This window comes from Chelonoidis abingdonii, chromosome 5 (assembly GCF_003597395.2).
Source record: "Chelonoidis abingdonii isolate Lonesome George chromosome 5, CheloAbing_2.0, whole genome shotgun sequence".
NCBI classification, from domain to species: Eukaryota; Metazoa; Chordata; order Testudines; family Testudinidae; genus Chelonoidis; species Chelonoidis abingdonii.
In genome coordinates, this window is record NC_133773.1 from 126,100,184 (window position 1) to 126,126,691 (window position 26,508).

At 38.1% G+C, this 26,508-nt stretch overlaps 1 protein-coding gene across 23 annotated transcripts in view; it reads right to left on the reverse strand.

Moving 5' to 3' along the window:
• Window positions 1–26,508, reverse strand: part of ADD1 (adducin 1) — a 127,914-nt gene that overhangs the window by 44,319 nt on the left and 57,087 nt on the right. For all 23 annotated transcript variants that reach the window (XM_075066628.1, XM_032781043.2, XM_032781041.2 and 20 more), the window contains 8 exons: window positions 19,561–19,773; window positions 18,174–18,336; window positions 17,113–17,264; window positions 4,830–4,910; window positions 2,503–2,652; window positions 1,133–1,276; window positions 879–977; window positions 252–428 (listed from right to left, as the gene is read on the reverse strand). In XM_075066628.1, the coding sequence (XP_074922729.1) occupies window positions 252–428; window positions 879–977; window positions 1,133–1,276; window positions 2,503–2,652; window positions 4,830–4,910; window positions 17,113–17,264; window positions 18,174–18,336; window positions 19,561–19,755 (1,161 nt within the window). In that variant the 5' untranslated portion in view covers window positions 19,756–19,773. The remainder of the gene's footprint in view (window positions 1–251; window positions 429–878; window positions 978–1,132; window positions 1,277–2,502; window positions 2,653–4,829; window positions 4,911–17,112; window positions 17,265–18,173; window positions 18,337–19,560; window positions 19,774–26,508) is intronic.

Genomic DNA, 26,508 nt, shown 5'->3' on the forward strand with positions numbered 1-26,508 from the left:
GTGGAAGCATTAAATACTCAGATTAAAGATTAATAAATGAATTAACCTACATGGTTCTTTTTTCACATTACAGCCTAGACACTAACCTAAGAAAAACTCAGTATTTTGAAATCTCAAGAATCAAATTGTCAGCAAACAAAAAAAAGTAAAACATGACCAAAAAAACTGAAAAACACAAACAACTTAGTTTCTTTATAGCATTTAAGAAAGAATTTTGCATTAATTGTGTAATATGATGTTATTTGCTTTACCAGATTATCAAGCATTCGCATAAGAGCTTCAAACTCCTGCTCTCCAATCTGCCATTTTGGATGGGAAACAGTACCCTCAGCTGCTGGAGACTCAGGAGAACGAGATTTGGCTTTGTATTTCCCAGGATCTAACAGCACTAAGTTGTCCGGCCCACCTGCACTGGCCAGAGTACGTACCTTAAAAATAATTAAACCACATCTTAATTTTTTTTTTTTAACATGAACAATGGACAGTTATAGAAACAGTAGAAGACTCTCTTCTATTTTACAAATTCTAGTCTTACATTTTAAAATTAAATAAATCATTATGACCTTGTAATAAGGAAAGAGTTTTAAGCAATGTGAAAAATTACATGTCGTAACACTCTTGCATTAACGAAAAGTAGACTGATGATTTGGGAGAGATTTATGTAAGATCAGTAGTTCTAGTTTACCAGTTGAACACAGTTACTAAACTATCAGTGCAGTTGCTCCTGCATAATGAAATCAATCCAGGAATCTTTATTTTGTTAGTTTAGACTGAAGCTGTCACTTCTTAATCATTCAATTAACCTTCAAACAGATGGTGGATATGTATCATATTGTTATAGATAGCAGATTCATTATATAATATATTAAGATTCTTACTTGAATCTCACAGGCAACTACTAGATTATGAATATAGTAGAAAGCCTCTTCAACGGTCTCCCCAACTGATACCAAGCCATGGTTTCTGAGAATAAGGACCTAGAAGAAATAGACATTGCAAGGCATGAGAGCTGCTACAAGAAACCTACCTGCCAAGAACTAAACAAACATACCTCCCTTCCTTCCCATTTTCAATAAAAAAAAAAAAAATCACTATTTTCTTTTAATTTTGACCTATGTATGGAATAACTAACCTTGCTTTTAGGTCCCAAATTTTTCTGAATTAACACTTTTTCTTCATCGTCAACCAGAATACCATGGTAGTCATGATAGGTCACTTCTCCAAGAGAGAGTGCTTCTGGTGAAATTGGCAAGAGACCACACTTCATTGCAGAAACCTGAGAAAGATAACAGTAGATTTTGAGAGAGAAATAAATAAAAACAAGAAGTCATTGGTGTACATTATATACACTAATGTGCATAGTGGAGGGTGAAATTTCATTGTTAATATTTAAATACAACTGACACATTTAAAAGCAGGAGAACTGAAGATTGGTCAGAAGACAAGACAAATGTGAAAAGATTTAGAAAATCAGCCTCTTATCCTTAATTCATACTCTGTTTTAAGTGAATATTTTAAAATACAAGATTATAAGTGACAAGCTTTCCTGCAGCTTATTACACAAAATCACAGTTAAAAATAACAACCATTGTTAAAGCTTTCAACAATCCTCAGAATATGATCCAAAATTAGGAACTTACTCAATTTCGGTCTTGTTATCCACCTTAAAATCATTTTATTGCTGTTCTGAATCAATTTAATATGAAAAATATCAAAATAAGAACAGCAGTAAAGCAATTTCCTGAATATTTGAAACTCAGTCACTGGGTTGGCTCCTAAAAAAGCTTCTGAGGTGAATTTGATAATGATTATAACTAGTTGTTCTTGGAGATGGATAAAAACAGGGTTCCACAAGTCAACATGGGCATCCACAAAGCCCACTGTTTGAGATCAATGCTGCTACTTGTGCTGTGAAACAGTTACAGATGTGCTACCAGAACAAAATGTAGATAAGATGCAAGTACTCCTTACTGGGCCACTGGAGGACACTTTACCTTGTTATGATCCATTGACTGAAAAGGTTCTATTACAATCTGAAATTTGCCATTTGTCTAGTGTTACTCCTAAATGTTGATCCAAGATTTCATATTCATAAACAACATTAGCACAGACAGGGCCCAATTTTGCAAGCACTCAGAGGGCAGGAATACTCAATAATATAACATGATATATGGAGATATACCTATCTCACAGAACTGGAAGGGACCCTGAAAGGTCAGTCAGTCCAGCCCCCTGCCTTCACTAGCAGGACCAAGTACTGATTTTGCTCCAGATGCCTAAGTGGTCCCCTCAAGGATTGAACTCACAACCCTGGGTTTAGCAGGCCAATGCTCAAACCACTGAGCTATCCCTCCCCCCATATGAACAGGCTCATTAACTATTTGACTTCAAATAGGACTCCCCATTAGAATACGGATTTAAGGGGATCAAGCCGTTAAACTATTAAGTAAATATATGACTACTTGGGACCAGCTACACTTCTCTTAAAATCTACAATCTTACCGCTGCCCCTGCTGGTGTATGGATATGAACAATGCATTTAACGTCAGGTCGAGCAGCATAAATTGCAGAGTGCAACGTAAAACCAGCTTGATTTACTCCCAGGTTAGTGCTTCCACGATCAACTATATCTCCTTGAATATTGATTTTAACCTGACAATATAAGAAAACATTGTAATAAAAAGTTTTATAAGTTATTGTTGTCCCAAACATATTTAATTCAGCATCTTCCTATGGCAGTTTTAAAAATTATATTATTGTATTTTAACAATATCATACTACACAACAATATGTTACATATAAATGTATATAAACCAATGGCATTAACAGCTACAATACTAAGCTTTAAGATTAATATATTTTAAACAGCTGTAGAATTGGTCTACAGTAACACAAAATGAGCTTTCTATATCATTGTTCTTTTGTAAGAAATCAAATCCATCAACAAGCAATTGTATGAACAAATTATTTCCCACCCTCTACATTGTTCAACTTTCACTCCCTTGATTCTTGTGATGACATTTCCACTAGTTCTTCACTGATCAGAGAGTCTTTCAGCCTAGACATGGCCTGAATTACTAATGTAAAAACACAAGCAAGGAGAAAAAGCCTTTTAGAAAACTAACACAAAACCTTTCAGTCCTCTTTTATACATCATAATGCAACAAGAAAGAGTACAAGCTCACTTCTTTGCCTACTTCTTTTCAGATCACCTTTGTTTAGCTGCTAATAATAAGGATCCCTTAACATTCAGCTCCTGGAATGTTATTCAGGCCCCTCTTTTTCCTCAATGATTAATCTCAAATCTAGAAAGAAAGAAATCTGATCCTTTTATACTTGATTTCTTTTTCCTTTCCGGCTGCAAACAAGTATCTACAGGCTGTCAATGAATCTTGAGACTATGTATAGAATACTTTACTTTGGTCTTTGATTGGCAACTAAAGCTGTCTTTGAAAGTATGTAGACTTTTTATATGTAAATTGGACCATCATCAGTGTTTAATTTTGAGAACCTTAAATACTAGTTGATTAAGAAATGCAGTTAAATTCTTGCCCTCTAGGCTTACTAGGACACCCCACCCCATAGCCACAGATTTGTACTGAATGCTTGTTTTTCCAGAAGTTCAATCTTACAGGTAATGTCTTGATTTTCTTTAATTGTTGCAGACAATAATATACAGAGTTCAGTTATTTTCCCTCTTTTCTCTCTTATCCTGTTCTCAACCCTTACTAACACCATTGTAGACAGAACTATGCCGTTTTCCAAAATAGTGTCAGAGAGGACTAAGACATCTAGTTTGGGGATCAGTGGCCACTACAGGCATAACTAATGAATTAGTCTTAGTGTTAAATTCTTCCAGCATTGCCATGCATGGTACCACGGCTTTATGTCCATTTGAGGGGTGCTGCAGTATACAAGCCTCTGAGTCACTGCTGGATCTTCCTCAAGCTTGATGAGAAGTAAAGCAGTCTTGCATCACTGGGCTTTATTTTTTTTTTTAAAGAAGAGATTTTTAGTTGCATAGGCGGCTTTATAACACTACCCTCCCACAAGCAATATCTGAAAGTCACATGACAAAAACAAAATTATAACCTTTGACACAACTGTGCCAACTTGATTTTTTCAGCTATCTGTCACCACAGTCCCATTGCCCTAAGTCTACTCCTGTTATTATGCACTACTATTTATTTTCAACAAGATCTGGAAAAGTGAATATACTTGGTTAATCCAAATCTATTGTCTTTCTGTAATCCAGAATTAAAGGCAGCAAAGGAAATACTTAGCACTTCATGTCTTGAAATCACTGCAAAATCATTAAACTACAAATATATATTAACCTAGAACACAGGTACTGTAAGTACATGAAGAAACTGAGGAAGAGAGATTACAGAAATTGCCCAAGATAACAGACGGAATTAATGTTGGAGAAAGGACTAGAACTCAGGAATTCCCCATTCTCAGTCTTGCGCAGTTTTTATGTAATTAATACCTCAAATTAAAATGTATGATAATATAGATTTATTTTAGTATATGAAAAAAATTAAGGACCAAGAGTTTATACTCAAATTACAATCTGAAATTTTATGTCCATTAAAAAAGAAGTATCTTACTTCCAGCATGAAGGATACTGAAATCAGTCAAACTCTTCAAAAAAAAAAACAAAAAAAAAACAGGCAACAAAACTGTTCTGGCCTTAAGACTACAGCAGCAAATAACTTGTAGTATCTTCTAAAACATGCTTATCTAAGTTTAACATACATATATGTTAGACAGAATTTAGATGTATATATCCATGTTCTATTGGTATAGAAATAGAAATTAGCACTTACCAAACTGGATGCAGAAACCTCACTGTAAAGAAGTCCAAAAGGTACAATCAGGAAGTGCTCCTGCTCAGAACTTACTCTGGCCTAAAAATACAAGAGTGAAAGCTAAACCTTTACAAAAAAATTGTAATATTTTAAATTCAAGTTCTGTTTTGTAAGCCCTAAGAAACATGCCATACAATAAAATTACAAGAGTTGTTGAACACGGGAGATGTACATATTCCAGAAGCATAAACAGTTATGCCATATCCACTATAATTGACATAATTTATTAAATCATAGTACACTTGCTAATAGCCCATGTTTAATAAGGCCTCAGGGAGGCCCAGGCTACAGTCTCTCAGGCTGATGGAAGACCAAGGTATAAGTAAGACGCCAAGGGGGTGCTCAGATCCTACAATAACGAAGGACCGATAACAACCTGGATAGATGAGTGGTTCCCTAATACCCTACAGGAAGCACAGTTTTGAAGAAGCAATATTGTCACTCATAGCGTTAGTAGCCTAGAAAAATATCTGGATTGGGGATTATGAAGCAGAAAACTTATGGAAATTTAAGCAACCCAACTAAAGGGTTTGAAGATCTTGACTTGGGTGGGATGAACCCTTTAACTTTTTGATGGTGGTGGGGAGGGTAGCATGCCTGGGGGCTCTCCACCAACTATCCTTCTCTTTACATAGCAATGTTTGCCTCAGGGTTTAACACACAGATGATGGAGTTCATAACTCAAAATTAATTTTTAGTTTGTAAACTGTTTAGGGCAGGAACTATATCTTTGTTATGTTTTTAGAGTGCTGTGCACAAAGTAGCTATGGCCTTGTCAAACAGATAGTTAAGGGTTAATGTCTCTTTTACCTGTAAAGGGTTACAAGCAGCGAACCTGGAACACCTGACCAGAGGACCAATCAGGAGACAAGATACTTTCAAATCTTGGTGGAGGGAAGTCTTTGTGTTGTGTTGTTTGTTTGTCCGTTGTTCTCTCTGGGTTCTGAGAGTGACCAGACGTACATACAGGCTCTCTAATCTTCTGTTCAAATTTAGTAAGTAGCAGCAGAAAGGCGGTTTTAGTCTTTTGATTGTTTTCTTTATTTGCAAATGTGTATTGTATTTGGCTGGATTTAATGCTGATTTTAACTTGTATTTGTACTGCTGGGGAGGCTCTCTCTGTGTGTCTATAAGCTGAAAGACCCTGTAACATTTTCCATCTGATTTTACAGAGATTATTTTTACTTTTTTTCTTTCTTTTATTAAAAGCTTTTCTTTTTAAAAGACCTGATTGATTTTTGGTTATCTTGTGTAAGAACCCAAAGGGGAGGGGGTCTGTACTCACCAGGGAATTGGTGGAGAAAGGAGAGAAGGGGGAGGAAAAACCTGATTTCTCTCTGTGTTTAGTCACTGTCTCTCTCCTCGGGGGGGGGGGGTGAATTTCGTCTTTGTTTTAGATTCAAGGAGCCTGAATCTGTATTGCCTCTTGGTGAGGGGAAAAGAGGAGGGGGGAAGGTGACATTCATCTCTGTTTTAGGATTCAAGGGTTTGAATCAGTGATCTTCCAGGGTAACCCAGGGAGGGGAAGCCTGGGAAAGGCAACGGTGGGGGAAAGGGTTTACTTTCCTTGTATTAAGATCCAGGGGGTCTGGGTCTTGGGGGTCTCCTGGGAAGGGTTTGGGGGCCAGAAAGTGTCCCAAAACACTATATTTTTGGGTGGTGGCAGCCTATCAGATCTAAGCTGATAATTAAGCTTAGAGGAATTCATGCTGGTACCCCATCTTTTGGACACTAAGGTTCAGAGTGGGGGTTTATACTAAGACAGGCCTCTAGATGCTATTGCAGTATAAGCAGAATTATAACTTATATCACGTTGTAAAATAGATCAAACGATGCTTCAAGATGTGCTGCGAGCTTAACTGCACACATCAGCAAAAGCAATGGATTAACTGTGCACACCCTTGTACACCAGAGATCAAAATAGGATGGTTTTTCATAGTCCCATAGATAATTTCAAACCTCCATCTAAATGATCCATTAGCAGTTTTATGAAACTAAATGCATGATTCTTTTCTTATCTCCTCTTCTACCATTAACCCACATTCCTTTTTTAATTCATGAATTTTATTAGGATCTAACTACTTGATGCTTTCTCAGGTCTATTCACTATGTATAACAGTGATACTCACACTGAGACTCACAAGCTGTAAGCAGCTCTTTAATGCATTTCCAGTGGCTCTTTGCAGCACATGATATTAAAACACTGTCTGATTTAATTATTAACCGATCAGGATGCTTTTACTATGTTATTAACAAACTATAGTTGATAAAATAATACTTGGTCATTTTGCTGTGAGAATATTAGTTACACACACATACACACACACACACACGTCACACTACTGTGGCTCTTTTGGGTAACGTTAATCACTAGCTCGGCTCTTGAATCACTGAGGTCTGCATACCACTGATGTATAACATTAAATTAGAGCTGTCAAGCAATTAAAAAAATTAATTGTGATTAATCACACAATTAAAAAAATTAATCATGATCAATCACGCTGTTAAACAATAGAATACCATTTATTTAAATTTTTGGGTGTTTTCTACATTTTCAAATATACTGATTTCAATTATAAACACAATACAACGTGTACAGTGCTCACTTTATATTTATTTTTATTACTAATATTTGCATTGTAAAAAACAAAAGATATAGTATTTTTCAATTCACTTAATACAAGTACTATAGTGCAATCTCTTTAGCATGAAAGTTGAACTTACAACTGTAGAATTATGTACAAAAATAACTGCATTCAAAAATAAAACAATGTAAAACTTTAGAGCCTACAAGTCCACTATGTCCTATCTCTTGTTCAACCAATTGCTCAGACAAACAAGTATGTTTATTTTTTCAGGAGATAATGCTGCCCGCTTCTTGTTCACAATGTCACCCTGAAAGCGAGAACAGGTGTTCTCATGCAGTGTTGTAGCCAGCGTTGCAAGATATTTACATCCCAGATATGCTAAAGATTCATATGTCCCTTCATGCTTCAACCATTATTCCAGAGAGCATGCGTCCATACTGATGATGGGTTCTGCTTGACAACAACCCAAAGCAGTGTGGCCTGACGCATGTTCATTTTTATCATCTGAGTCAGATGCCATCAGCAGAAGGTTGATTTTCTTTTTTGGTGGTTTGGGTTCTGTAGTTTCTGCATCAGAGTGTTGCTTTTTTAAGACTTCTGAAAGCATGCTCCACACCTCATCCCTCTCAGATTTTGGAAGGCACTTCAGGTTCTGAAATCTTGGGTCTGGGCTGTAGCTGTCTTTAGAAATCTCACATTGGTACATTCTTTGAGTTTTGTCAAATCTGCAGCAAAAGTGTTCTTAAAATAAACAACGTGCTGAGTCATCATCATAGATTACTATAACATGAAATATATGGCAGAATGCGGATAAAATAGAGCCAGAGACTTACAATTCTCCCTCAAGGAGTTCAGTCACAAATATAATTAACACATTATTTTTTAACAAGTGTCATCAGCATGGAAGCCTGTCCTCTGGAAATGTGGCCAAAGCACGAAGCGGCATATGAATGTTTAGCAGATCTGGCATGTAAATACCTTGCAATGCCGGCTACAAAAGTCCCATTTGAAAGCCTGTTCTCACTTTCTGGTGACACTGGTAAATAAGAAGTGGGCAGCATTATCTCCCATAAATATAAACAAACTTGCTTGTGCTAGCGATTGGCTAAATGAGAAGTAGGACTGAGTGGATTTGTAGGCTCTCAAGTTTTGCATTGTTTTGTTTCAAACAACAAAAGTTTGTTTCAAGTAACAAAAAAGAATCTATATTTCTAACTTACATTTCCATGATAAAGAGATTGCACCACAGTACTTGTATGAGGTGAACTGAAAAATACTGTATTATTTTTTACAGTGCAAACATTTGTAATAAAATTAATACAAAGTGAGCATTGTACACTTTGTATTCTGTGTTGTAATTGAAATCAATATATTTGAAAATGTAGAAAAACAGTCACAAATATTTAATAAATTTCAATTGGTATTCTATTGTTTAATAATGCGATTAAAACTGTGCTTAATCATGATTAAATCGTGTGAGTTAACTGTGATTAATAGACAGCCCTACATTAAATGAAATGTGTTTTATGTGGCTCAAAGTCAGGAAATATTATTCCAGAGATCAATTGTCTATAAATGCCAATCTAAGAGCCAATGCAGCCAACAATTCAGTAATTTAGATTCCTAACAGTTATTTGAAGATGCAGATCCTCTCTGGCTGGGCTTTTCACACTCTGTCATTCTTGGTAGTCATCTTAATACTTTAAATAAATCCTACATTTCCATCTTAAGTTTCTGCTCACTGGGAAAGTCCTCTCTCATTCTCAGGGTGGGAACAGCAGTCACAATCTCACATCAGTTCAGTTGAGAATAAGGTAAACAGTATAATGCAGGGCACTCAATCTGAAACTGCAGACAATATTGAGCAGCCACAATTCCAATTCTTTTTACATGGACAGGATGAACTAAAACTAGACAATGTTGTTGTTTGCTTCTAGGAACAAGTGCCGTATATACTCGTTCATTAGCCCATTCGTTTATAAGCTGACTCCCCAAGATGGTTAGATAAAAATAGCAAAAACTGTATGTCCCTTTCATAAGCCAATCCTGTATTTCAGGGGTTGACAAACTTTGGCTCCTGGCCCATTAAGGTAAGCCTCTAGCGGGACTGAACGTTTTGTTTACCTGGAGCGTTCACAGACTGAGGGGTTCCGTGCCTGTGAATGCTCCAGGTAAACAAAAGGACAAGGTATTAGATATTCAATTCAATGATTCCATAGAGTTTAAAATCATCAAATTTTGGTGCAGACCCATTTATAAGCCAACCCCCCCTCTCTGATGCGTCACTTTTACCAAAAATATTCGACTTAAGAATGAGTATATACGGTAGGTCACATTCCAGTTATTTGAAGGCTGAGGCCTGAGCAGTCACTCTCTCAGTTCTGGTATGAGACATTTCAAAACTAATAGTTTGTCCTTTGTTCGAAACATATTTTCTGTATGCAAGGGATAAAACAAAAAACAAATATGATGGAGCCATAGCATAAGAGAAATAAAATAGTAAAATAAAAAGTCCTTAGTTGCTTATTTTGTTTTAATCATTTAGTTACCCATCACCCTCAAGTGCATTTTTCCATTAATGAACAACATGTCTACCTAAAGTTGACTAATTTTCTATACTCCAAAATGGGTTTTAGATTTTAAACTAGCGAATAAATTGATTAATGCATTGTTACATTACATAAGGGATTTTCCTAGGGAAAAGTGGTATTAAAGGGCTAGATTTCATACTATTTTTAGCCTTTAGAAAAAGAAAGAAAGAAAAAGGATCCAAAGTCCATTTACTTCAATGGGGACTGAATCCAGTGCCAAAAGTATCACCTGTTATACAATTACCATTCCAGGATTCCTCTCCAAAAAGGATAATAGAATCCAGAAAGTATTCTTTTATTTTTTCTAATCCCAATGGTCCAAGATTGATGGAGATCTCTTCACATTTTAGGATATAATTTTTACCTCACTTCCAACTCTTCTAATTTAAAGTCTCTACTTCACAGATGCCATTGCTCAAGTACAGCTCCTTTTATAAGAGCCACTTATACCACTCTGTAAATCACCCTATGGTGACTGATTTAAGACTTGCTATTAGCTTAACCTCTACTGACTCAGATACATAGGGAGAGCTATGGTCTTTTCAAAACTCAAGCGATCCCACTTGACTGTGTACCATGTTGTTATCTCATTAATTTAACTGTTGCTCAGTCATTAGTGTTTATCCTTCTGCAGGCATTCCAAATCAAATACCCAGTGAGGGCCTGCTCATGCAAGGTCAAGGGAATTCAGGCACTTCACACATCAAATATCAGTAAGACCAGCTGTTAAATTTAATGCAAGTACAATATAAAGTCTTCAGTTTATAGGACTCGTTTAATTAGTATAAAGTTTTTAAGTGGACAAAACTGTACAACTTTTAAAGCAAATATGCAAGGCAAATACATCCAGTAAAACATGAAGACCTATAAAAGTTAATAAGGCGCTTTATCAAAAAGAGAGGTAAGAAACAAAGAGTGTCAACCCCAATCGTCTTTGTGCAAATATGCACAACAGCCCTAATAGTTTTTTATGGTCATTGTTTCATTAACAGCTATTTGGAGGTTATTTTTAACATATTAGATCAATTTTTCAAAATGACGACACCTCCTCCAACAGATGAGTAAAGGGTGAACCATATTACGTGGTTATACAACAAACCAATAGAGGAAGGAGTCCTCTACATGGAATCATTTATGTTCTGCTCATAAGTCAAGCTTTTAAGGTCCTCTACAGATCACTATTTATGCTCTATTTTGTACTAGTGGTACAAATATTAGTCTATATGTTCTCACCATTTAAGTTTGCCTGCTTCCCCTACGATTAGCCATAAATAATTTACTTATATAGAATTCTACAATCCAGGAAAAGAGAAAAATGGAATTTTAGGAGACATTTCTGATTGGCAAGACAAAGATCTGATCTTGAATGTCACAGATAATTGAAAGTTATTGTGAGAACAAAATTTCCTTCATCTCTCTCCATCTTAGCAATGCCACTTGCATAAAATGAACGCTTTTCAGAAGCATAACCTGAAAGAGGAGAACAGAAACTGCTCTCCATATAAAGCAAAATACCCATGAAGATACAATTTATTTTTTAGAGATGTAATAAATTAATTTGAAGCAACTTAAGAAGAATGGCTCTAGATTTGGGCAAAGGAGAGTCTGGTTCAAGCTGAAATGTAAGGAGAAAACTGAACTGCAAACACTGATCTTTGAGTCTGACACTGTGAGGAAAGCTTTCTTTGCTATCTTTTACGGTTCAAATCGATAGTTCTGTTACGTATATTGATAGCATTTCAACATTTATAATCAAACTATTTAGATATAGTGCTTTTTTCCCCTCAGTCTAGTTACTGGTTATTATCAAGAAAGACTTGTGGGCATCCTTTAGTCTGCAAGAGACAGTGGGAACTGCAGCCTATGATATAGATGGTTTGCAATGTCTCATGTGACTGAATAGTCTAATCCGAGATTTGCATGATCTTTGGCAGTTATTGCAAAAGTACGTATCTCAGATGGGAGCTGCTTGCTTCCTACAGGCTGTTTTCTCTTCAAGCTGTAGGAGCCAGCTCCTGTCATGGACTTTGATGCCCTGATGGAAATGATGGCGCCACTTGTTACAATCACTTGCCAAGATTTCCCACTGGTCAGGATCAATTCCGAATTCCTTCAGAGCTCACTTGCATGTTTCTTTATAACAAAGCTTGGGACGTCCTGTTGTTCTTGTTCCCTATGATAGCTCCCGCTATAGCATGTCTTTGGTTATGCGTCCGTCTTCCAACCTCAGATGACCCAGCCAGTGCAGTGGTCTTTGCCTGTGCAGGGCTGTCACACTTGGTAAATTTACCCTTTGAAGAACCTCTGCATTGGTGACTTTATACTGCCATTTGCTGTTGAGTATGAGGCATAAACAACATAGGTGGAAACTGTTTATGCTCATCAGGGGAAAAGGATAAGCTGTCCGTGTTTCCCCACCATCCATGAGCGTGCAGACGATGCAAGCTTGGTACACTAGCATTTTGGTCTTGATGTTAAGCTTGGAGCTGTTCCAGGCTCTTTTAGTAAGTTTGCTAAAGGTGGTGGTAGCCTTTCCAATGCAAACATTTAGTTCTTCATCCGGTGAGAGGTTGGTGGTCACTGCAGAACCTAAGTAGCTGAACTGTTGGATTAAATTTAGCTGGTTTGCATTTAAGGTAATTGAAGGATCTTGTGGAACCCCCTGTCCTAACACAACCGTTTTCTTGATGCTGATGGTGAGAGCAAATGCCTGACAGGCACTTGAAAGGTGGTCCATGAGTTCTTGTAGTAGATCTTCGTTGTGGGCTATGAGGGCAGCACCATCAGTGAACAGAAGTTCCCTTATTAGCATCTTTTTGACTTTGGTCTTTGACTTAAGTTGGAACAGGTTGAAGAGTTTCCCAGCTGATCTTGTGTGGAGATACGCTCCATCTTTCATGTTCTTAAACACACAGTTCAAGAGTACCGAGAAGAAGATTCAAAAGCATGTAGGGGCAAGAATACAGACATGATATTTTCAACTCCAAGAAAAGTGCAGAGGGCAAAACCACTGTATATTGCCTTTGTGAACCTAACCAAAGCATCTGACACAGTCAGCAGAGCAGGTCTGTTTGCAATACTAGAAAAGAGAGGATGCCAACCAACCCTGTTAAGTCTTATACCTTCATTCCACAACAACATGAGAGCAACTATCCAGTTTGACGGATCCACATTGGACAACTATCAGGAAAGAAATACAGTAGAACCTCAGAGTTACGAACAGACCAGTCAACCACACAGCTCATCTGGTACCAGAAATATGCAATCAGGCAGCAGCAGAGACCAAAAAACCTAACCAAACAAAATAAATACGGTACAGTACTGTGTTAAACATAAACTACTAAAAAAATACAGGGAAGTTTAAAAAAAGATTTGACAATGTAGGAAACTATTTCTGTGTCTGTTTCATTTAAATTAAGATGGTTAAAAGCAGCATTTTTCTTCAGCATAGAAAAGTTTCAAAGCTGTATTAAGATCAATGTTCAGTTGTAAACTTTTGAAAGAACAACCATAACGTTTTGTTCAGACCTATGAACATTTCAGAGTTATGAACAACCTCCATTCCCGAGGTATTTGTAACTCTGAGGTTCTCTTGTAATGTCTTTGTTTTCCATTAGACTGAGCCCTTGATATGACTGGTAACTACTGCTTATAATATTCTAAAGATTTGATAAGGGATATATATACTCAATGCCTTCTGGACAATTCTTGCTTGTAAATATTTTTACCACCATATCTGTATCTCCCATATTGGGCTTTTGAAACAGGGGGCTTGATTCTCCAACTCCTTGATTCACAGCTGCCTGACCTCAGGTCAAGTTAAGGCTGCACAGGGGCAGCCATAATTTATGTTAGTGGAAGACTGGGTGTAACAAAGCTCTACTCTGCCACTTTACCTCCTCCTGCCTATGCTCGGCCCCTGGAATGCCCCCAGTATGGTCCTGCCTCCCTCTTTATACAAGGGGATTTGTGGGTGGATGGCTGACAAAAGGTAGTGGAGCTGCCTTTGCCAGATCTTTGCTAGTGGAGAGTTCCCTGACATAGTAAGATGCTTGCTACAGAAATAGAATAAGAGTATTAAGTGAGGCTATTGGGCCCATTTCAGATTTTTAAGAACATTTGTACCTTTTTCTTTTTAAGGGTCAGAGCTGTATGAATGCCACTCTACAGCAGCACCAGATTTATATTCAACAAAAATCTGACTCTTTTCAATAAGAATTGCTACCTCCAGTCACTCAAAGTACAGTGCCATCTATCAGTCTCACTTAGTGGAACTAAGGGAAAAGAGTTATCCCACACATAAAGGAAACTTTCATGGAAAGGCAAATGGAGAAGAGGGTCATAGTGACACTAGTTTTCCTTCTCTAACTTTAGAGATAAGAGGTTATTTTAGATGACTGTCAACACAGAAGATCATATATAAAAATTCTTTCATACACAAGGTATGTATTAATAGTCCCCTGGTGCACATCATGGAGTGTCTTAATTCTGTCTTTAACACCATGACTATTACTTATCATTGTGGATCATTTGTCAGTTAATAGTTTGTATAGCTATTTCCACTCAATCAATAGCAAATATTGATCAAATAGCTTATTGATCAATTACTCAATCAAATAGCTTATTTTAATTAATAGCAAATATTGATCAAATCAATAGCAAATATTGATCAAATAGCTTATTGATCAAATACTCAATAGCAAATATTGATCAAATCAATAGCAAATATTGATCAAATAGCTTATTGATCAAATACTCAATCAAATAGCTTATTTTAATTATGTTCAGAAAAACACTTGCATGATGGTACTGTACACATACTGCTTCAAAAATGTAACATTCCTCACACATTATCACTATACTCCTCTACTAAATTACTGCCAGGCTTAACCTGATGAAGACATCTTTAAAAGTGGCCTCAAGAAATATCTTTTTAAACAGTTCTTAGAAAAAAATAAAAAATAAAAAATAAAAAAAACCCACCAAACCCTAAATTACTAACAGGCAGCCTGATTATTTTTCCTTCCCAATATTTCCTTTTATTTAATACTCAGTGAAAACAGAAATTGGCAAAGAGGAGCCTAAGTCAAAAAGCAATTAAGGGAGAAAAAAGGCTTGTTTGGTTTCTCCCCTGGAAGAGGGGATGACTCCTCTGGAAGGTGAGTCTCATGGCTTGAGATATGATGCCACAAAACACATGCAACCAAGGGGTCAACTGACCATTTAAATTCATGTCTCTCATACAATGTTTGTACATCCCATCTAAAATGTATTTAATTACTGCAATAAAGTAGCAAATTAGTACTTTTATATTGGCATTATTTTCCTCATACACTTACCAATTTTGAATTTGACAGTTTTACCATCATTCCTTATACTGAGACACATCAGCTTGGATGGCTCACTGTCACCTCAAGCTTGACATGATCACAACCAGGAAGCTTCTCACTTAAATCCAGTCTGCTATCCCGTTCTTCATTAGGGCTGATAATATTATCATCCTCCTCATAACTTGGGGATGGGGAGAAGGGTGGATGGAGAGTGGTTAAAATTTAACCCTTTTCTCTCCTTTTCACCTTCCATCTAGGCACTGAAGATGCACTGTTGCATTTTAATCACATTTCTAAAAATGTCTTTCCATGCTTATTGCCAAATCATTCTTCCATGTCAGAATCAACTCTTGCCTTGAATACCGCAATCTCTCTCAGAACCTTTCGATGTTAACCTTGCCCTCTACAGTCTATCCAAAATGCTGCTGTCAAAATCATCTTTCGTACCAATGTCAGCAACCTCACCGGCTCCCCACTGCACTATGCATCAACTTCAAACTTCTTATAGCCTTGTTTCAGAGACCCTACATCTCTGCCAGCAGCTCCTTTCATGTGCCTTTGTCCTCACTACTCTACTGGTGATGCTAGTCTTTCTATACCTACCTCTCTACCTACTCTGAGCCATGGAAGAAAGTATGGATATGTTTATGAACTTTATGCTTAGAAAGGCACCACTTTACTTCATTCAAGTCTCTCTTACACTATCAATTCTGTCAGCTCACCTATCCAAAGTGATGGGGGAGGTATATAAAAATTTGTTACTGGAACCATTAAGATGTTTATATTCTTTAACAAGACACTATGCGATCTTATTAGCATCACTGTTGCCTTTCAATGAACCTTTTCCTTTATTTATGACCCACACTAGTTGTGTCATGGATGGGCAAGAGCTATTTGTTTTTACAAAGTACGCACCACTGATTTTAGATACTCAAGAAAATACTTATCAGTAATAACAAATGTCATTATTAATTTAAATAGTAACATTAGCCATCTAAACCAATTGAAAAAAAAAAATTAAGGGCAGCCACTGTAATATGCCAGAACAACAACTTCACATTTGGAATATCCATACACAATTCAGCTCTGTTATGAAGACAATAGACTGGATTTCCTACTACAGCTGTGACTAATTATGACACCCATTTTAGCCCCTCATCTGGCTCATGACACTTCCCTGCGCTGCGTCATTCTGTCAAGTATTATTATAAGTGCCAGTAATTACTCACTCAGTCACAATGAAAATAGCTGGCAGAGAGTGTTAAGCTAAGTGTTCTAAGATCAAATGTACCAGAGGTTTCTGATTCTCAGAAAGGGTTACTATTGTACTATAGGCATTTGCATAATTTTCAGTAATATTTAATTAAATGATTAAACACAAATATACATTTTATTATATTGAAAAGAACTCTAAGAAGTTGCCTATTGAATGGTAAATAACAATTATTCATTCCACTCAAGACATTAAATGCTTGAGCCTTTGAAAAAAAAACAAAAAAACGTGTTTCTTCAGGAGGACTTTGGTGTACAGTCTCTTAAGACTCTATTCAAGCTAAACTGGGTGACATCCAAGCTGTTCTATTCTTAATTCTTGACATGCCGTGATGAATCTCTTCTCTATTATACTGTTTTCAATACCACTTCATTTCTGTTGCAATCAATAAGAGAGTGGGAAAGAGATGGAAAATATCTATAGAGCAATTGTTTAGCTATGTGTTGATCCAATACTCACTGTTATATGATTGTAAATAAGCTGAGACCACCCGAAGAGATCTGCTAATCTGTAGAAAGCTGCTAATTTACACCGCAATAACTTCTCCCCTTTCTCATACGCAATGGAATCCGACCCTCTAAGGTCATTCACTGGTGTCACCATGCCAAGACCTGAAATGGAAGAAGAAAAAGTATATGTAAATCATGCGCTCAATATCTCAGTTAATGTCCAAAAACATTCTGCCACATCTACTGTAGTTGTTTTTATAATGTTACTGTTAGTTGACTGAACAACCTAAGAAGTCAAAAATTATTAGGTTTCAAAAGGGATATACTTTCTAGCCTCCACCAGCTAGACCTCCGAAATTGAGCATTTCATTTTTCCATGGGCAGCCCATTTGGTAAAGATTTGTTAAATACAGATAGCATTATTCAGCTGTACTGGAGATTATTAGTGACAGTGTATTTTTCAATTACCATGTCTAATTTAAAATGGCTTTAATATAAACTAGGGGTTCTCAAACTTCATTGCACTGCAACCCCCTTCTGACAACCAAAATTACTACATGACCCCAGGAAGGAGGACCAAACACAGAGCCCTTCCGCCCTGGGCAGCAGGGCCAAAGCCGAAGCCCGAACCCCGCCCTTCTGGGGAGGAGGGGGATGAAGCCTAAGCTTGAGGGCTTCAGCCCTGACTGGGTGGGGGCTGTAACCTGAGACACATCGCCCAAGGCTGAAACCCTAAGAATGGTGGGGCTTGGACTTTTGGCTTCAGCAAGTCTAATGCCAGCCCTGGCAACCCCATTAAAACAGGGTCACATTCCACTGTGGGGTCCTGAGTCACAGTTTCAGAACCACTGATATAAATAATATACACAAATAATTATTCTTTATATCACTCCAGCATTTACAAGTTACTTTGATTTCTTTATTTTTACAGCATCCCTGCAAACAAAATGGGCTGGTATTTCAGCTTGTTCACAACATTGTACCTTCATTTCAAAACTTCCTTAAAAATAATTCAAGTACCCATTACAAGCTGTGGCACAGCTTTATCACAAATGATCCCTGAACACTCACTCATGTTTAATGCAGCCATTCCACCTTGTGGTGTCGCTGGGTAGACATTTGGTATATTTGTTGTCATGAAATCTGCAATCTGCTGTAAAGCCAACAAGCCTGTTGGGTTTTTTCCTTTCTTAAACTGTTCCTGGATCATGGATTCCAATTCTTCACAAAAGGCCTAGCAACAAAGTATTGGATATTGTTAAACATCACAAAATTGCAGAACCATAACCAACCTGATTGCTAGCCTCACGCATTCCTTCCCTAGTATCTTCTCAGCACCCTTCAGAGGGAAACACACTGCACACTGTCCCCTGCCAAGTCAGCTGGTGGCAGATTTATTGGGCCTGTTTCTGTCACTTAAAAATTTTGCTCTCCGCATTTACAAGTGGCATGAGTTTTATCAGCCTTTGCAAACTAAAACTTCCCGCTGCTCATGAAGAAGGATAATACAACATATATGACGACTGTCAGACATGAAGCAGAGAGCTAAAGCTTGCAGGAAGGGGGAACAAACTGAAATAGGGATATTAGCTGGTGGGATCAATACAACAGGGTTGCTGCCTACCTGAAAGGAGACAACCCTAATTGTGACATCACAAAACATGCATACTTATTCTTCTCAGAGAAAACATTTCATGAAAAGTGAGTCTTGTAACCCACTCATTAGCTATGCAAAGACTAAACTGCCGAAAGAAGAGAAAGCCATCTGAGCGAAGAACAGATTTTAGTCAAGGACACATATTTAAGTACCAAATTTAAATCAATCACTTTATGCTCTGGCTTCCCTAATGGAAACAAAGGGTATCAAAAATCTACTGAACATTTCACAAAGTAATGACATATGAGGAAAAGTTACAAGAGCAAAATATGTTTACCTTGGCTAAACAACAATTAAGAGTTGAAGTAATTACAAATATTTGGGTTTAAAACATTAAAAAGCAAAGAGGAATTTACAATGGAAAAAGAAAGTTCAAATAGGAGCAAATGGATCTAATTAAGTAAAGGAGACATTTGAGATGAGTATCATAAAAGCATCTTGCTGAAGGGCGTGGAACTGTCTCCCAAATAAAATGATGAAACTATCAATTGGGACAATGAAACTCGACTGGATACCACACTAGAAAATTATGTTCTAAGGACCACTCTTACACAGGCAAGGAAATCAAATAAGTCTTAGGCTACATCTGCACTACGAGGTTGCGGTATGATTCCCCTGCTCATGTATACATACTCGTGCTAGTTCTCACCAAGCTAGCATGAGTATAAATAGCCGTGTTGTCGGTAGTGGCAATGGGGGGGGCATGTAGCCTTAAATATCTCAACTTCTGTTGAACATACTGTATCACAGTGCAAAGTAACCAAAATCAGAATATATATCATAAATATGGTATTTTCTTACTGGGCTCTGCAGAATCATGGAGACTCTCTTCTTTTGTTCCATCATGTTGAAATCTTGGCGCAGGTCAGGAGCCATATTCCTCTCTCTCAAGTACTCGGGGTTATTTTCATCAACTCGATCAAAATACCTTTCTTTGTGAGGTGCTGTTGTTGGGGGTGGTGAAGTCACCACCGTTGCACTGGAATCACCATTCATAGCAGAATTTTAAGTGTCCTAGGGAAAAATCAAACCAGGAAAAAAGTTAGAATGTAGATCGATAATACATAAGTTATTATAAGACAGCAACACAGATCAGTATTCAGACATGTTCTTGGTTTCAACACAGCACAAAATCAAGAACTAAATTAGTTTGGCTTCCACACTGCATAAGCCACAGGTTTAATAGTATGCATGGAGGAAGCCAGGTATATTTTGTTAAATTAAAAAATACATAAAAAGTAGTATATACTCAGGCATACAATTTTGAAGTAGTAAGGTGGAAAGTCAAACAAGACAGCTATTCAAATAGTCTCCACTACAACAGGCTCTCCATGTAATAATGCATCTTTAGTTATCCATTCAGTTTTCACATTTCCCATAAACAATACTAGAAGGGTGGAGTCCAGAATGCGAAGTTTTCTAATGTACAACGACACTCAGATATGCATATAAAGTGGTACAAAATGACATGCAAGATTCAATATTCCCAACATCAATACTGAAATGGAATCACCAGGTTTTACTGACTACTTCAGTCCAAAATATGGTGAATTGTATAGTTAGACAGCAATATTTGGGAAGCATTTTTAAAAAGACATTTAAAGAAAATTATAATGGTTTATATTTAAAATATTAAATGTAGTTAACTAAAGACTACTTGGAGAAATTCTCTTACACTGCTGTCCCTCCAGAGTGTCTTGGTATTGTTAAAATTTAAATTATTTATAAGGATTTCTTTTAGCAACATATGCTCTTACATTCTTACTCACATTGCACCAGAGTGTTCACATATTAAAATACAAGATTTTAAAAGCTTAAAAAACCCAATGTTATTTTACCATATATGCAAAAAGCAAACACCGAAATAAAACAAAGGTCAGATTAAGTAGCCCACAAGCAAGCTTTGTTTTAAATTATTTCTCATTTTTAAGCTGTGTTCCTATCAGAGTATATTGCAAAGCTCCTTCTGTAGCTATTTTATAGCAGCTGATCTCTTGTTTAATTACAACCTTTTATACCAAAAGTTATCGCCCGAACCACATGGCCTGATTTTCAGAACTACAGAACTCCCACAAATCCCACTGAAGTCAATGGGAACTGCAAGAGCTCAGCTTTGATGTCTCCAAAACTATCTGCCCTGTTTATTACGTGATTATATTTAGGATATGTCTATAAAAATATAAATAACTGTTTCATACTTTTGGTACTCAAAGCAGTAAAAAATATATGTTTACTAATACTGCAGAATTAACTTTTTTATCTTGTGATTTACAATTTTGAAATGGATTTAAGAAGATATGCATATCTTTTGATATAGTTTGTGAAAAAAAAGTTCTTGTGAAAAGCAAATACTATGTTTATTCTAAATATGTTCTGATTATAGCCCATCACTGCAGTATCAAAGTCCTTTTTTGGGAATTTGATACCAGAGGGGAAAAAATTGAGACTTATCCTAATACTCTGTATTATATTTGTAACGAATGGTGTTAAGCAAGGCTGTGTGCTCTCACCTATGCTATTTGCCATTCTCTTTGGTGCCATGGTACTAGATTCTTTCAAAAGACTGCGACTGAAGTATTTACATGCAATTCTGCACGGATGGCAATATCTACAATCTCCAGTGTCTACATGCTTGCACTAAAGTGACTTGCTCATTAAGGAGTTCCTCTTCACTAATGACTGTGCACTCAATAGCACGGAGCATCAAAAATATGCAGCATCTAGTCAACTGCTTTTTTAGATCGGCAAAGCGATTTGGACTCTTTATCAGCCTAAGAAAACCAAAGTACTTTACCAGCCTGCTCCAGAAAAAATGTATTCTGTCTCTGAAATCGCAATTCCTGACACACTAGTTAATGTGGTAGAAAAAATCTCCTATCTTGGCATCATTTTATCAGGTATTGCCAAGATCAATGATGAAATCATGCAGCGCATTTCTAAAGCCAGTTCTACCTATGGCTGATTTTGTCGCTACCTGTGGAATGACATTCAACTTTGCACAATAGAAACGAATCTTCGTGTGATCATGTTAAGTACTCGCCTATAACTGTGCAACATGGACACTATGACAGACACTAGAGGCAACTAGAGTGTTTCCACATGTGCTGTCTGCACCTCATCTGAAAATCAAGTGGTCAGACAAGATACCAACATTGAAGTCCTGGACAGGGCCAGCCTACAACATTTTGGCACCTGAGGTGGGGAAATCAAATGACACCCCTGTGCCCCCTTGCCTGGACCAAAACTTTGAAAGGTCTCAGTTCTGTTTTCTTCCTGTTCTACTCCTCTCATGGTATTGCTCTGTTACCTACCCCAATAAAGGAGAAACAACAACTTAAAATGCCTTGTTCAAAAATTTTAAGTAACACTTAACTTTCAAATGCCTGAACAGCAAATATAACTTTTCTTGTCTGCATAGTAAACACTGGCATTTTTATCTGTTTGAATAATCAAAGTGATGCTTTCTGTGCCTTCTTGGTTGCAAAGATTTGAACTGCTTCCTGAAGGTCCACAGTCTGGGCCAGCTCATGCTCTATTGAGATGGTTCCAAGGTCGATCAGCCTCTCCTGTGTTGTTGTGGAGCGTAGATGTGTTTTTTCTTAACATCAGCTTGAAAAAGCTGAATTCTCCACTGGCAGCTCTTACAGGAAGTGTTAGAAGTATCCGCAGAGCAACAAAAGCATTTGGAAAGAGGTGGTCATCTTATTTGTGCACATATATTCCAGAACAGCCTTGGAGTTGATCCTGCTGAAATGTATCTTGAAAGGGCTTTCAGTTCATCACCTAAATCACTCGCATCAATATTGTGCATGTCATCATGTGTCAACACTGTCTCTAATGCCCTGCATTGCTGGTGTAGGTCTTCTTCAGGTATAGTAAGGAGTTTTGGAATAGCATACAATATCCCAAATATACTGCTGTGTTCTTTGAGCTGCATGAAACGTTCTTCAACTGACCTTACTGCACAATCTAGCATCTGGTTAAGGAATTCAAGTTTGAACTGTTGTTTGGGGTTGCTGATGGGATTACCCCATGCCTCAAAAGTCATTTTCTTCAGTGACTCTTGTATTCTTGAATGGGTGGGAAAATAGTTTCAGTGTTAAGTTACTCTGCCAACTTCTGTGCACTCTTCAGAACGATTTGAAATCCCCCATCTGCCAGTAAGACTGTAGGTATGACTTTGCTTTGTCCAGTTGTTCCATTGCTCCAGATATATCAAGGTCAACATCTTGGAGTCTCTTGCTTACAACATTTATTTCAAACAGTATGTCATGCCACAACACTAAGCCACACAGAAATTGGAAGGTATGTATGTTCCTGGTGATTCCATTTCCCTCTGCCACTGTTCTCCCACGAACAGTTCCTGTCATAGCATTATCCTCCATAACAACAACTATGGCATCATCTATCTTCCCAGTTTGGTGCTTGATAGGCTCTCTCGCCTTTCCCATTGTGTGGCACTCAGGATGTTCCCAGATGTTACTTCAAAATTTGCCATCGATGAGTTGATACAGAGAAAAATACATAGATCACTAGAAGCTGATGCTGCATCACTGACCACCAAGTTCAATGAATGAGAACTGAATGAGACCAAAAAACGGTTGAAGGCTTAACTCTCGGATCCATGTCTGCACTCCTCTCTTCTTTCCTTTCATGTTGGCACCATTATCGTAGCCCTGACCTCTAATGTCAACTATCACAATTCCATGTATCTTCCAGCTTTTTAAGAAGCACATTTGTCATACCAGCTCCTGTAGTATCATCAATGTCAATAAATTCTAGAAAATGCTCTCTGACAACCACCATTGCAGGGACATTTTCACTAGGTTCTGTTGTTGTTACAACACACACTATTAAAGTCATTCGATCCGTATGGCTGATGTCAGGTGTGCAGTCCAGAATAACAGAGTAATATCTTGCTGACTTCAGATCTGCCACAATCTTCTGTTTGACTTTTGCTGCCAGGAACTGTATGATCTCATTTTGAATTGTTTTTCCAAGTAATGGTGTGTGTACATTTCTTGGGTAGTGATGATTCTTAGATGCTCCTGGAGTACAGCATCAAACTCAGCCATCAGCTCCACAATTTTAAGGAAGTTTTTATTGTTTGGTACATACAGCTGATCTGAAGTGCCACGCCGTGCTAGGTTTTGGTAGCAAGCATTCTTACAATGGCAATGAGCCTTTTCAGAACTTTTTGCCAGTAAAGAGACTTTGGCCAGGTCTACACTGCGACTTTAAATCGGTTTAATGGCCGATATACCGATTTAACGCTGTATCCGTTCACACGACGTCGTCATTAATATCGAGTTAAACGGCTCCTTAAATCGATTTCGGAAAGCCAGATTTTTCCAGTCCTTTGTTCCTGTAGAACCAATGTGGCTGAACATTAGACTGGAAGAGTTTGCAACAAAAACAGTATGCAGCATTCTGGGTTTTTGAGTACATAAGCCATGGCCTCTCCACTTTGTCACCATTGGGATTTCACGCCAGTAATGTGTTGGATGGAAACTTCTATTTTCATTGTCTTTGGGGGAACATGAAGTTTTTCACTTGCTGTGGCCCATGCAGTACAAGGAAGTCCCTCAGGCTACTGCTCAAGTGGGTCCACAGTCCTGGATCATCTAGACTTAAGGAACTAAACTCAGCAGCAGCTGTTTCTTGCGCCTCCACCACACTCTTCTCTGATCTACACTTTTCTTCAGGAATGTGCATGGTTACATCCATTTGAGATGGAGATATGGATGCTGCAGTAGCTGCCAGGTCACCTGCACTCTGACCTAACTGGAAGATCAGGCATCTCCTCACCATTCACATCCTCACTGGGGCCGGAAGGCTCACCGTGAACATTTGTGTGTATGTATCTCAGGAGAGCTCCTTCCTGCTTAGATAGAAAAGCTTCCTTTGCTTTCTTTCTTTTTCTGAATGCTGCTCCAGAGGGGCGTTTTCTTCTTTCACTCATGACTACTGTTTTGTGCCAGCTAAAGAGACTCTCAACACTCAGTTGAAGGAGAAAAATAAGCAGGCTGGTAGCAGGACCTGAGTGAGGGAAAATATCAGCATCTTAAGGGACTAACTGGCTCCTACTACTTCAGCTGACTGCCTGTTCTCCTCAAGTGGGTTCAGGGAAGTAGCAGGAAACAGGAAGCTCCCTGAGAAGTTGGTGTTCATCACTCCAGGCTCCTGGGGGTGCTAGAGAGGTACATAAGAGGCTCCTCCTCCTCCTCTCTACCCCTGCAGCTCCTGCTGCTTTCTGTTATTCCCTCTCATATTGCCTGTTATGTCTCTTGTGCCCTCCTTCCTCCAGCACAGCACTCCACCATCTCTGTGCATCTAGAGCAGAGAGAATACACATGCACCAGCAGCAGACATGATTTTCTACACTCTGGGTCCTAGTGGCTCCCCCGCACAGCCTGGCACCTGAGGCGGCCGCCTCAATTCACCTCATGGTAAGGCCAGACCTGGTCCTGGACCTGTGCTGCATGCCTAACTTTGAATCCTTAATCATACAGGTGTAACTTCGCTGGACTGGTCACCTTGTTCATATGGATGCTATACAACTCCTCAAAGCCATAGTTTATGGACAACTGAAAATGGGAGCACAACAAAAACACACTCAAAGCTCACCTAAAAGCTGGCCAAGTTGACACAAACACATGGGAAGCTGCCGCCAATAGATCAGGATGGAGCAAACCTGTTGGTCCGTGGTTAAAGCCATCAACAACAGCAGAACAGAGAAAGCCAAAAAGAAGCATGACTGAAGAAAGCAATCTGTGATAACACCACATGGCTGTGTCAACCTGATACGTGGCTGCATCTATAGATCCCTCATCAGTTCACATTTGCACAAGACAATGCACTGAATCAAACTGACACTCATAGGTCAATGACAATAGAAGACTCCAACGCTGTATATTGTAACACAAAAATTTTAGTTATCCACTGTAAATCATGAAAATTTAGCTGGTACATACAGCTCACTCCCACTCACCCACTGAACAAGCGCCTGCCCTCAGCATTATCTTGATCACCTGTATATAACAACAGAACCTTCATTCCTCCTAAAAACATGTTTCTTCCTGGAAGCCATTCACTGATCAGCAGTTAAATAAGACCAACTCTATATCACTTTTGAGACTGTGCCTTCTAATCCCTGAACATCCAGCCTATTTGTCTGCATTATGTTATCCCATCAAATTTTGACTAAGTTTTTTGGAACAGAGATAAGGTTTTCCTTCATTTACCATACAGGACTGAAAAATTAACATCACTTAATACACAAAGTAGTTTACCCATAGTTGTAAAATTGATTTTTGCTGAACAATAGGTCAGTATAATATGATTCTGTATTATAAAATACATACAGTGTATGCAGGACTTGAAGATCCTTGCCTCTCAGGGTATGTCTATACTACAGGATTATTCTGATTTTACAGAAACCGTTTTTTTAAAACAGATTGTATGAAGTCGAGTGCACGCGGCCACACTAAGCACATTAATTCGGCGGTGTGCATCCATGTACTGGGCTAGCGTCGATTTCCGGAGTGTTGCACTGTGGGTAGCTATCCCATAGTTCCCGCAGTCTCCCCCACCCATTGGAATTCTGGGTTGAGATCCGAATGCATGATGGGACCAAAACAGTGTCGTGGGTGATTCTGGGTAAATGTCGTCACTCAATCCTTCCTCTGTGAAAGCAACGGCAGACAATCATTTCGCGCCCTTTTTCCCTGGATTGCCCTGGCAGACGCC